The sequence below is a fragment of the Pan troglodytes genome, chromosome 20 (genome assembly GCF_028858775.2).
Source record: "Pan troglodytes isolate AG18354 chromosome 20, NHGRI_mPanTro3-v2.0_pri, whole genome shotgun sequence".
NCBI classification, from domain to species: domain Eukaryota; kingdom Metazoa; phylum Chordata; class Mammalia; order Primates; family Hominidae; genus Pan; species Pan troglodytes.
The window spans coordinates 6,815,161-6,828,150 of NC_072418.2; the positions used below are offsets into that span (position 1 = coordinate 6,815,161).

General features: G+C 56.9%; 1 protein-coding gene across 4 annotated transcripts in view; it reads left to right on the forward strand.

Moving 5' to 3' along the window:
• The first annotated feature begins 5 nt into the window (after window positions 1–5).
• The window catches only part of HDGFL2 (HDGF like 2), a 32,335-nt gene continuing 19,350 nt past the window's right edge, over window positions 6–12,990 (forward strand). For 2 of the 4 annotated variants that reach the window (XM_016934728.4, XM_016934730.4), the window contains exons 1-3: window positions 44–219; window positions 3,233–3,309; window positions 3,403–3,541. In XM_016934728.4, coding sequence (XP_016790217.1) covers window positions 148–219; window positions 3,233–3,309; window positions 3,403–3,541 — 288 coding nt within the window. In that variant the 5' untranslated portion in view covers window positions 44–147. Of the gene's footprint in view, window positions 220–2,844; window positions 2,989–3,232; window positions 3,310–3,402; window positions 3,542–12,990 lie in introns of those variants that run through there. The other 2 variants (XM_016934729.3, XM_063801022.1) reach the window with 2 other exon arrangements.

Genomic DNA, 12,990 nt, shown 5'->3' on the forward strand with positions numbered 1-12,990 from the left:
GTCGGCAGGCTGCCCAGACAGCCTCCCCCGCCCCCTCGGCGTCCCGCTCCCGCCCCCGGCTTCGCCTCCCGCTGCCGCCGCCGCCGCCGCCGCAGCCGCTACCGCCGCTGCAGCCGCTTTCCGCGGCCTGGGCCTCTCGCCGTCAGCATGCCACACGCCTTCAAGCCCGGGGACTTGGTGTTCGCTAAGATGAAGGGCTACCCTCACTGGCCTGCCCGGGTGAGGCCGCGCGGGAGATGGGGCCGGTGGGGGGGGTGGGGCAGCGGGGGACCCGGGCCGGAGGCAGGCGGGCACTGGAGGGCAGGGGGTGTCCTGGGCCTGAAGGAGCTGCGCCCCGGGGGTCTGGGCTTCATGGGGTCTGGGGGCGTCCGAGACCCGCAGCGGCCCCGCCCTGGGGGTCTGGGGGTCCTGGGCCGCAGGGAGCTGCGTCCTAGGGGTCTGGGGTTGTCCGGGGCCTGCCGGAGCCGCGCCCCGGGGGTCTGGGGGGTGTCCGGGACCTGCAGGAGCCGCGCCCCGGGGTCTAGGGATCCTGGGCCTCAGGGAGCCCCGCCCTCGGGGCCTGGGGGTCCTGGGCTGCAGGGAGCCGCGTTCTTGTGGTCTGGTGGTGTTCGGATCCTGCAGGACCCGCCGTCTGGGCCTGCAGGAGCCCCTCCCGGGGTCTGGGGCTCTTCGGCCTCAGGGAGCTGCGTCCTGGGGTTCTGGGGGTGTCCAAGCCATGCAGGAGCCGCGCCCCGGGGTCTGGGGGCCCTGGGCCTCAGGGGGCCGCGCCTAGGGGTTCTGAGGGTGTCTGCGGCCTGAGAGACTCTCGCCCTTGGTGTATGGGGGTTTTGGGGCTCAGAGAGTCGCTCCCTGGGAGTCTGGGGGTATCCTGGGCCCGAGGGAGTCGCACCTTGGGGGTTTGGGGGTGTTTGGGGCCTGAAAGAGCCGTGCGCCGACGGTCTGGGGGTCCCGGGCCCGAGGAAGCGGTGCCCTGGGGGTCTGGGGCCTGATAAATTCTCACCCTGGGGGAATGGGGGTCCTGGACCTGAGGGAGCTGGGCCGTGGGGGTCTGGGGCCTGATAAATTCTCACCCTGGGGGAATGGGGGTCCTGGACCTGAGGGAGCTGCGCCGTGGGGGTCTGGGGGGTGTCCAGGGCCTGAAGGAGCTGCGGCGCCAATGGTCTGGGGGTCCTGGGCCTGAGGAAGCTGCGCCCTGGGGGTCTAGGGTTGTCTAGGGCCTGAGAAACTCGCCCTGGGGGTCTGGGGCTTCTGTGCCTGAGGGAGCTGCACCCTGGGGATCTGGGGGTGCCCTGGCCCAGAGGGCGCCACGCCTCGTGTGTCTGGGGGTGTCCAGGGTGCCTCAGGGAGCCGTGCGCAGGGTGTCTCGGAGGGTCTGGGACCTGAGAGACCCTCACCTGAGGGCCTGGGGATCCCAGGCCTGAGGGCTCAAGGTTCAAGTTTGAGCAGAACTGCGGAACTTGAGATTTGGGGTCAGATATGGGGGCTGAAGCACTCCCTTTTGGGTCCTGGAGAAGCCCAGTTTTGAGGGGCTGGGGGCCGAGGGCCATGTGCTAGGGGTCCAGGGTTGGAGGAGGCAGTCACGGGGGAAGGTTGAGGGTCAAGGCTAAGGGAAGCTGGGACCTCTGAGTGAGGGGCTGGGGGTGGGGGAATGGGGCTCGGGCTCTGTTCACGGGGTCACTGGGACTCGGGGAACTGGACCTTAGAATGAAGTTGGCATCGGGACTGTTGGGGGACCCTGGGGATTGGTCCCCTGTGGGGAGGAGGATGTAGAAGCTGGTTTTGGAGGGACTTGAGGGTGGGGTGGTCCAACCCCAATGCTTGAAATGGAGACAGGCCCGGGCCCAGGGAGTGGGAGCGCTTCTGAGGGAAGGGGGCTGGCCGAGGGGACCTTGGATGCCCCTTTGGTGGAAGCTGGGGTCCCGAGGACCTGGATAGTCCCAGGTGTCCTGGCCTGAAGGATATTCCGCACCTTGGAGTCCCAGGTGTGGAGGGGGTGAGTTCCAGGCCCTGAGAGGGACAGGCCAGCGGGAAGCAGGGACCCCAGGCTATTGTCATCCCCAGGTCTTAGGGCTGAGTCTCCCAGGGCTGAGGTTGGTGGAATTGGCCGGGCAGGACTGAGGAATTTGGCACTGGGGGTGGAAGGCTGGGGCAGCAGGGAGGGGCTGTGGAGGGGGAGACCAAACGGTGCTCTGGACCAGAACCAGCCCAGGTCCGAAGCTGGCAATGCCGCTGGGATGGGTGGGCCTCGGAGGACCGTGGGCGGGTCTTGGGTGAGGCAGGAGAGAAGCGGGGCTGTGAGGCATGCCGGGCTGGTCCTCTGGTGGACTGAATTTAGGATGCTTCTGGCGGGAGAGGGATGCTGGGCCTGGCGGCCCATGGCCGAGCCCAGGGGCCAGGGACTCTGATAAAGTAGCTCTGAGGAGACCCAAGCGAGAAGGAAGCTGGGTGAGTGGGGCAGGGAAGATCGGGAGCCCCCTAGAAGCTGGAGACGTGGATGGGGAAGGAATGCATTGGGAGGGGAGAAGCCACTCCAGCCTGCTGTGCTCGCGCTGACTTTCTTGGGGGAGACCAGAGCAATGCAACTTTACAGGCACTTCTCTCCCTTTCCCAGCTCTCTTCTTCCCAGAGCACTCGCTTTTCTCTCCCCCGTCCCCCCTTCTCCAGCCTGCTCTCCTAGCCCCAAACGTTTCCAAGCACCTGATTGGAAGTGAAGGGGCTGTTAGTCTCCTGTGGGGAGGTGACTGACAGCTGCCGGAGCCCATGGGCCTGCAGGGAGAGGGTGGGACTTCCTGGATGCTCAGGGCCGTTTCTTGTAGCCCACCCCCCCACCCTCTGCATCCTTGGAGCTGCCAGCTGCATCCTCTGGGGGACCGCCCGTGAGCCCGTCTTTGCGGGAGGGGTCCCCAGGGAAGGTCCTGGGAGTCCATAGACGCTGAGCTTGGCCCCACCCCCTGGTTGCTTCAGAGGGCCGGATCTGGCTTTGCTCAGGTGGAGCACCTGCCCTGGGGCCAGTTCCGTCCCTGGGGTAGGGGGAGAGATCTCTGGGTGGGGCACAGCTTTGCAGTGGAGGGTACACAGAAGAATGCAGCTTCCCATCGGGAAGGGGCTGCTGCTTCCTGGGTTGAAGGCTCCCCTCCTCCCAGCGTGATTTGCCCCAAGTAACTTGGCTGATTTCTCGGTGATTTCCTGGGTCAGTGGGTAAAGCCACCCCCTCGCTGGCCTCTCACTGCAGATCGACGACATCGCGGATGGCGCCGTGAAGCCCCCACCCAACAAGTACCCCATCTTTTTCTTTGGCACACACGAAACGTAAGTGTCCCCTGCTGGGGCTTGGTTTTCTCCTCTGGTGCCTCCCGGGGTGGCCTCACTCACCTGGGACTGGCCCCCGTTTCCCTTCTCCAGAGCCTTCCTGGGACCCAAGGACCTGTTCCCCTACGACAAATGTAAAGACAAGTACGGGAAGCCCAACAAGAGGAAAGGCTTCAATGAAGGGCTGTGGGAGATCCAGAACAACCCCCACGCCAGCTACAGCGCCCCTCCGGTGAGTACCCGGGGTGGAGAGCCAGCGTGAAGCGCGCTACTGATGCAAGAAGGGGCCTCCAGTTAGGGTCTCTCCCCTGGGCACTGTGGACACATGGGGCTCGATCGTTCCCTGTAGTGGGGCGTTCTGGGCCCTGCAGGTGCTGAGCAGTGTCCCTGGCCTCCACCTACTCAGTGCCAAGGCCACCCCCACCCCATTCATGGTGATGACACATGTCCCCAGTCATTGCCCAGTGTCCCCTGGGTGGAGGGGAACGGAATAGAATCAGTGCTGGCGAGAACCCCTGCTGTAGAATCAGTCCAAGTTTCTTTTTTTTTTTTTTTTTTTTTTGAGACAGAGTCTCGCTCTGTTGTCCAGGCTGGAGTGCAGTGGTGTGATCTCGGCTCACTGCAAGCTCCGCCTCCTGGATTCCCGCCATTCTCCTGCCTCAGCCTCCTGAGTAGCTGGGACTACAGGTGCCCGCCACCACACCCGGCTAATTTTTTTGTATTTTTAGTAGAGACAGGGTTTCACTGTGTTAGCCAGGATGGTCTCAATCTCCTGACCTCGTGATCCGCCCGCCTCAGCCTCCCAAAGTGCTGGGATTACAGGCGTGAGCCACTGTGCCCAGCCTTTTTTTTTTTTTTTTGAGACAGAGTCTTGCTCTGTTGCCCAGGCTGGAGTGCAATGGCGTGATCTCAGCTCACTGCAACCTCTGCCTCCGGGTCCAACTGACTCTCCTGCCTCAGACTCCCGAGTAGCTGGGATTACAGGTGCCCACCACCACACCCAGCTAATTTTTGTATTTTTGGTAGAGACAGGGTTTCACCATGTTGGCCAGGCTGGTCTCGAACTCCTGAACTCAGATGATCCACCCGCCTCGGCCTCCCAAAGTGTTGGGATTGCAGGGGTGAGCCACTGCGCCTGGCCAGCCCGAATTTCTAACAGAGTGTTATCATAGCTCTCATAAAACCTTTTATTTTCTTAGGAAAAGACATTTTTTTCTTTTGAGAACAGCCCCCTCTTTCACTGTTACTGCCAGATTTTAGAGGAGTGAAAAGGCTGTAGTGTGTAGACGTGAGCGTTCTCAGTCAGGTGGAAAAAAACACCAAGAATCAGATGACATCTCATTGGCAAATGAGTGTCTGGAAATAGTCAGGGAAAGGAAGGAATTTAGAAAAGCGGAAGGCAAATGGCTAAAAGGCCGTGGAAGGATGGGAGAAAGGTGCCTTACTCTGAGTATTTTGGGGTGAGGTGGGGAGTGGGGGAACTGGGCTGGGGTTCTTTCCTCTGCTTTAACCACACTGCTTTTGAGGTTTCTGTGACAGGCTGGGGGCCGGGGGTTAGTAGCCCAGGCTTAGCGGCGAGGGGGGCATGAAGTTGGCGGGGAGGCCCAGGGAACTGACCACAAGCTAGGGAAAACTTGGCCATTAGGGAAGAAAAGGACATCCGAGGTGGTCTGAGTGGAGCAAGGCAGGAGGGGCCCAGCCTTTGGCTTTTGCGAGTGGAGGATGCAGTCTCTTTGTGGTTCCTGGTCCTGCTTGAGAACCTGGGGTCTTGAGGCGGCCTGTCTGTGCCTCTCCTTTGTCTCGGCCTGGGCTGGGTGGTGCTTGTGAGCATTTGCTCCAGGATCCGCAGACGTTTCGGTGGTGACACCTGCCACGCACACGCGCCGCGCTGGGGACCAGGAACAGGGATGAGTCAGGCACAGCCCTTGCCTTCTGGAAGCTCATGGTCCAGAATTGAGGATTCACTCAACAGATGTCCCTTGAGCGCCGAGGATCTGGCAGCCCCTTCTCAGGGGGCCGGGGCCCACCGATGTTGCATGCTGAGGGTATTTTACTTTAACACCCGTGGTGTGTCTAGGAGACTGAGGTTTCCCTGGTTTCATACTTGCTATCTTTCCTCACGCTGTGCCTGTCCCCAGCCTGGAAGGATAGGTCGGAAATCCTTCAAGGTAGCTGTTTCAGGAGATCTTTTTCTGGCCCCAGGTCAAGTTCTCTTTGGTTCCGTCCTGAGCTCATTACCTCCTCGTGAATCATCACACCATTTAATATTTATTGGACACCTACAGCTTGCTAAGCATTATATAGAGGCCTGTCTTCGAGGAAAGGAAATTAAACAAGCCCTGTACAGATCCCCCAAGATGAGAAGTAGCTTTAGTTGAGGCCACTGCTGCTGTTAGCTTCTCTGGCCCATCTATGCTTCTAGATGGAACGTGTGTTTAAGATGCAGATTCCTGGCTGGGCACTGTGGCTCACACCTGTAATCCCAGCACTTTGGGAGGCTGTGGCTGGTGGATCACGAAGTCAGGAGTTCAAGACCAGCTTGGCCAAGATGGTGAAACCCAGTCTCTACTAAAAATACAAAAATTAGCTGGGCGTGGTGGCGGGCGCCTATAATTCCAGCTACTCGGGAGGCTGAGGCAGGAGAATTGCTTCAACGCAGGAGGGAGAAGTTGCAGTGAGCCAGGATTGTGCCACTGTACTCCAGCCTGGGCAACAGAGCGAGACTCTGTCTCAAAAAAAAAAAAAAAAGATGCAGATTCCTGGGCCATTTTCCTAGAGGCATAGATTTAATTGTGTAAGATGGGAGCCCTGAAGTTTTTCTTGCCAAGTTTTGTCCTGGATGCTGCTGTTTTTTTTTTTTTTTTTTTTTTGATGGAGTCTCGCTCTGTCGCCCAGGCTGGAGTGCAGTGGTGTGGTCTTGGCTCATTGCAACCTCCGCCTCCCGGGTTCAAGCGATTCTCCTGCCTCAGCCTCCCGAGTAGCTGGGATTATGGGCGCCCACTACCATGCCTGGCTAATTTTGTATTTTTAGTAGAGACGATGTTTCACCATGTTGGTCAGGCTGGTCTTGAACTCCTGACCTCAGGTAATCTGCCCACCTTGGCCTCCAAAGTGCTGGGATTACAGGTGTGAGCCACCACACCCAGCCCAGGCTCATTCTTTTAACAGCCTTAGCGCAACTACTAATGCCACCAAGAGCGGACAGGAAGGCCTGGGTCCCATCCCCTTGCGAAGCCAGTAGGTGAAACATGGCAGCTTGGCCTGGTTCCACTTGCATCGCCTTTTGGTCCTCACAGTAATCCTCAGAGTGGCCCAGGTGGGTAGTTGGTTGGTTGGCTTTTTTTTTTCAGACAGTGTCTCACTCTCTCGCCCAGGCTGGAGTGCAGTGGTGCGACCTCGGCTCACTGCAACCTCTGTCTCCTGGGTTTAAGTGATTCTTCTTCTGCCTCAGCCTCCCAAGTAGCTGGGACTACAGGCATGTGCCACCACGCCCGGCTAATTTTTTGTATTTTTAGTAGAGACGGGTTTCACCATATTGACCAGGCTGGTCTCGAACTCCTGACCTCATGATCTGCCCGCCTCAGCCTCCCAAAGTGCTGGGATTACAGGCGTGAGCCACTGCGCCCAACAGCGGGAAGTATTTTTTCCATTGAGTAGATGAGCAGAATGAGACTCAAGGGGTTGCTCAGATGGGCCAGGCATGGTGGCTCACGCCTGTAACCTCAGCACTGTGGGAGGCCAAGGGGGCAGATCACTTCAGGTCAGGAGTTCCAGACCAGCCTGTTCAACATGGCGAAACCCCATTCTACCAAAACTACAAAAATTAGCCGGGCTCACGCCTGAAATCCCAGCACTTTGGGAGACTGAGGAGGGGTCACCTGAGGTCAGGATGTCAAGATCAGACTGGCCAACAGAATGAAACCCTGTCTCTACAAAAATACAAAAATTAGGCCGTGTGCCGTGGCTCATGCCTGTAATCCCAGCACTTTGGGAGGCCGAGGCGGGCAGATCACAAGGTCAGGTGATCGAGACCATCCTGGCTAACTTGGTGAAACCCTGTCTCTACTAAAAAAAAACACAGAAAGTTAGCCGGGCGTGGCACCTGTAGTCCCAGCTACTCTGGAGGCTGAAGCAGGAGAATGGCATGAACCTGGGAGGCGGAGCTTGCAGTGAGCTGAGCTCCCACCACTGCACTCCAGCCTGGGTGACACAGCGAGATTCCATCTAAAAAAAAAAAAAGAAAGAAAGAAACCCCGCCTCTACCCAAACTACAAAAATTAGCCACGCTTATACCTGTAATCCCAGCACTTTGGGAGGCCAAGAGGGTGGGTCACCTGAGGTCAGGAGGTCAGACCAGCCTGGCCAACACAGTGAAACCCTGCCTCTACAAAAATATAAAAATTACCCAGATGTGGTGGTGGGCACCTGTAATCCCAGCTACTCTAGAGGCTGAGGCCGGGGAATCTCTTGAACCCGGGAGGCGGAAGTTGCAGTGAGCTGAGATTCTGCCACCGCACTCCAGCCTGGGCGACAGAATGAGACTCTGTCTAAAAAAAAAAAAAAAAAAAAAAAGTGTGCTTAGATGCCCAGAGGGACCCAGCTGGTGTCTGAAGCCTTGTAGGCCTAGGCCACGGTTTCTCAGCATCAGTAACTTATAACAGAGTATAGCAGTGACAGTTGGGGCCAGGTCATTCTCTGGCATAGGGTCTGTCCTGGGCATTGCAGGGTGTTGAGCAGCATCCCTGGCCCCTGCTCACTCCATGCCAGGAGCGCACACTGGTAATCTTGATGACCAAAATGTCTCTAGACATTTGACCTAGAAGGATCCCACCTAATACATCCTTGTTGCTTGGTAGATGAAGAGGTAGAGAGACCTGTCCAGGGTTCTCAAGCTTGTGAGCAACAGAGCTGAGCTGGGGTCAGAAACCAGGGGCCCCAGCTTGCAGGTCCCCCAACTCCCATATCCCCTGACTCCCTGGCCCCCCAGCTCCCAGGCTGGCATTCTTTTCCTTCTGGCTGGTACAAGCCAGGGGCAGGCCCTGGAGGATGGGAGTCCCGGGGAATAACCTCTTAGAAGTGGGAGTTGGGAGGCATAGTGGCTCACACCTGTAATCCCAGCACTTTGGGAGGCCGAGGCAGGTGGATCACCTGAGGTCAGGAGTTTGAGATCAGCCTGGCCAATGGGGTAAAACCCCATCTCTACTAAAAATGCAAAAATTAGCTGGGCATGGTGGTGGGTGCCTGTGATCCCAGCTACTCGGGAGGCTGAGGCAGGACAATCACTTGAACTTGGGAGGTGGAGGTTGCAGTGGGCTGAGATTGTGCCATTGTACTCCAGCCTGGGGGTAGAGTGAGACTCCATCTCAAAAAAAAAAAGAAGTGGGAGCTGGGGCCAAGAGCCTGTTGTATGAGCGGGTGGACCTGGGAGCCAGGCCTGGCTCTGCCCTGTGCTCACTGTGAATCTTGACCATTGACATCCCCTCTGTGAGCCTCAGTTTCCTTATTTTTTATTTTTTTAGACTGAGTCTCACTCTGTTGCCCAGGCTGGAGTGCAGTGGCATGATCTTGGCTCACTGCAACCTCCACCTCCCGGGTTCAAGCTATTCTCCTGCTTTGGCCTCCCTAGTAGGTGGGATTACAGGCATCCACCACCAAACCCGGCTAATTTTTTTTTTTTTGACAGAGTCTCACTCTGTCACCCAGGCTGGAGTGCAGTGGTGCGGTCTCTGCTCACTACAAGCTCCGCCTCCTGGGTTCACGCTATTCTCCTGCCTCAGCCTCCCGAGTAGCTGGGACTACAGGCGTCCCCCACCACGCCTGGCTAATTTTTTTTTTTTTTTTTTGAGATGGAGTCTTGCTCTGTCGCCCAGGCTGGAGTGCAGTCGCGCGATCTTGGCTCACTGCAACCTCCACCTCCTGGGTTCACGCCATTCTCCTGCTTCAGCCTCCCGAGTAGCTGGGACTACAGGCGCCCGCCACCACTCCTGGCTAATTTTTTATATTTTTAGTAGAGACGGGGTTTCACCATGTTAGCCAGGATGGTCTCGATCTCCCGACCTCGTGATCCGCCCACCTCGGCCTCTCAAAGTGCTGGGATTACAGGCTTGAGCCACCACGCCCGGCCTTAATTTTTTGTATTTTTAGTAGAGACGGGGTTTCACCATGTTAACCAGGATGGTCTCGATCTCCTGACCTTGTGATCTGCCCGACTTGGCCTCCCAAAGTGCTGGGATTACAGGCGTGAGCCACCGCGCCCGGCCAATTTTTGTATTTTTTAGTAGAGATTTCACTATGTTGGCCAGGCTGGTCTCGAACTCTTGACCTCAGGCAGTCCTCCTTCCTTGGCCTCCCAAAGTGCTGGGATTACAGGCATGAGCCACTGTGCCCGGCCCTCAGTTTCCTCATCTAAAACAGAGGATTTGGTAGTGCTGGCCTCTCAGCGGGCTCCTGGGAGAGTCCAGTGAGAAATTACACATCGACACTTAGGAAGCGCTCACTGGATGGTGGAGGGGATATTTGGGAACAGGGAGGCAAAGCTGGATTTGACTTTCCCTTTTCCAGTTTAGTCACACCCCCTGCCCTGATCCTCCAAGACAGCTACAGAAATGAGCTGTTCCACTCACTCTCAGCCGGGGGAACTGGAAGTTGGCTGGCTTTGGCCTTTTTTTTTTTTTTTTTTTTTGAGATGGAGTCTCGCTCTGTTGCCGAGGCTGGAGTGCAGTGGCGCGATCTCGGTTCACTGCAAGCTCCACCTCCCGGGTTCGCGCCATTCTCCTGCCTCAACTTCCCGAGTAGCTGGGATTACAGGTGCCCACCACCACGCCTGGATAATTTTTGTATTTTTAGTAGAGACGGCGTCCTGACCTCAAGTGATCTACCTGCCTCAGCCTCCCAAAGTGCTGGAATTACAAGTGTGGCTCACTGCGCCCTGGCCTTGTTTTTTCTTTCTTTCTTTCTTTTTTTTTTTTGAGATGGAGTCTCGCTCTGTTGCCCAGGCTGGAGTGCAGTGGCATCATCTCGGCTCACTGCAAGCTCCACCTCCCAAGTTCAAGTGATGCTCCTATCTCAGCCTCCCAAGTAGCTGGGACTACAGGCACACATCACCACACTCAGCTAATTTTTGTATTTTTAGTAGAGATGGGGTTTCACCATATTGGCCAGGCTGATCTCGAACTCCTGACCTTATGATCCACCCCTATCGGCCTCCCCAAGTGCTCAGATTATAGGCGTGAGCCACCATGCCCAGCCATTATTTTTTTCATAGAGACAGGCAACACTTTGTTGCCTAGGCTGGTCTTGAATTCCTGGGCTCAAGTGATCCTCCTTCCTTGGCCTCCCAATTTGCCGGGATTACAGGAGTAAACCATGGGCCCTGCTAAAGGAAAGATTTTTAATGAGGAGTGGCTGTGACCCAGGCTTCGAGGCCAAGGCCTGCTCGTGCTTTCATCTCAGGTCTGCAGTTACTCGCTGTGTGATCCTGAGCTGTTACTTGACCTCTCCCTGCCTTTTTTCCTCATCTGCAGAATCAGGCTGGTCATGCCCACCGGTTACATGGGGCTTTGATAAGTCCTGTAACTGCCGGTGGCTCCTAGGTTCGTGGCACTCACCAGCTCCTCCTGTGGAAGATCCTGGGGCATCAGGGTTGGGTCAGGGGCGGGGCTGGGTGGAGGGAGCGACCAGGAAGGAGCCCGGGGCTCCTCATTCTCTGAGCTGCTACTCCCCACCCCCAGCGCTTGTCGCCTTACCAGGGATGCTCCAAAGAGAAACCCAAGGTACGCGAGCCCTTCCCCAAAGGCTCTGTGGAGAGGCGTGATCGAGATTGGCCGCGAGAGCGTTATTACTCTCAGCGTTCTCCGTTTGCGGCCTGACCTACTTAGTATTACCCTTTTTAATCTTGTCAAAAATTACACAGACAGGGCCCTGTCGCTTGGGCCACGAAGACGCAAGGGAGACAAAACGTGCTCGGGCCGAGCAGTGACGGCGTCACCACACCCGGTTCTCGTTTTCCTTGTGTGCTGATTGGGGGCCGCTAGTGCGCCCGGAGGCTGGTGTGCGCCTGCTGTGGGCTCCCAGTCTCTCCTCCCGGCGCGGGAGGACCAGGCTAAGCCTGGAGGGAGCCGGGAAACTGAGGAAGGGCCGAGGTTCCCTCCTGTGGTTCCCTCCTCCTGGCCCCCCCTCTTGACCAGCGCTGACGCCCACATTCCTCAGCCCATGCTTTCATTCTGTCCGGGCATTTCTACTCAGACGCTGGCCTCGCCTGCAGCATCCGCCCAGCCCTGCACCGTGTACTCCCTGCTCCCTCTTGCCCTGCCGCAACACCCGGTCAGAAACGTGGGCCTTACTCTGCCTGTCCTTCCTGGCCTCGTCGCCCGCGAGCCCCGTGACATGCCTCTCACCCATTCTTACACCCTTATCTCCTCCACCTTGCTCTCTCCTGGACACCATGCGTGCCCCACTCCAGCCTGTCACATGCCATCTTGGTCATCACACCAGGAGAATGGGACTTAATTGTTTCATGATTTTTTTTTTTTTTTTTTGAGACAGTCTTGCTCTGTCTCCCAAGCTGGAGTGCAGTGACGCTATCTGGGCTCACTGCAACCTCTGCCTCTCGTGTTCAAGCGATTCTCCTGCCTCAGCCTCCTGAGTAGCTGGGACTACAGGCACCTGCCACCACGCCCAGCTAATTGTTTGTATTTTTAGTAGAGATGGAGTTTCACTGCGTTAGCCAGGATGGTCTTGATCTCCTGACCTCATGATCTGCCTGCCTTGGCCTCCCAAAGTGTTGGGATTACAGGCGTGAGCCACTGCGCCCGGCCTTTTTTTTTTTTTTTTTTTTTTTGAGACAGTGTCTGTCACCCAGGCTGGAGTGCAGTGGTGTGATTTCAGCTCACTGCAATCTCTGCCTCCCAGGTTCAAGTGATTCTCGTGCCTCAGCCTCCTCAGTAGCTGGGACTACAGGCGCCTGCCACCAGGCCCGGCTAATTTTTGTATTTTTAGTAGAGACAGCGTTTGGCTATCTTGGCCAGGCTGGTCTCGAACTCCTGACCTCAGGTGATCCACCTGCCTCGGCCTACCAAAGTGCTGGGATTATAGGCATGAGCCACCACGCCCGGCCTGTTTTATTATTTTTTTTTTTCCCATCGAGATAACTTCACCATTTTAATCATTTAAGAGTATACCGTACAGTAGCTTCTAGTACATTCTCAGTGTACCATTCTTGCTAATTCCAGGATATTTTCTTTTTTTTGAGACAGAGTCTTCGCACTGTTGCCCAGGCTGGAGTGCAGTGGTGCGATCTCGGCTCACTGCAAGCTCCGCCTCCCGGGTTCACACCATTCTCCTGCCTCAGCCTCCTGAGTAGCTGGGACTACAGGCACCCACCATCACGCCTGGCTAAGTTTTTGTATTTTTTTTTTTTTTGACACGGAGTCTTGCTCTGTCATCCAGGCTGGAGTGTCGTGGCACAATCTCAGCTCACTGCAAACTCCACCTCCCGGGTTCACGCCATTCTCCTGCCTCAGCCTCCCGAGTTGCTGGGACTACAGGCACCCGCCACCATGCCCGGCTAATTTTTTGTATTTTTAGTAGAGGCAGGGTTTCACCATGTTAGCAAGGATGGTCTCGATCTCCTGACCTCGTGATCCGCCCGCCTCGGCCTCCCAAAGTGCTGGGATTACAGGC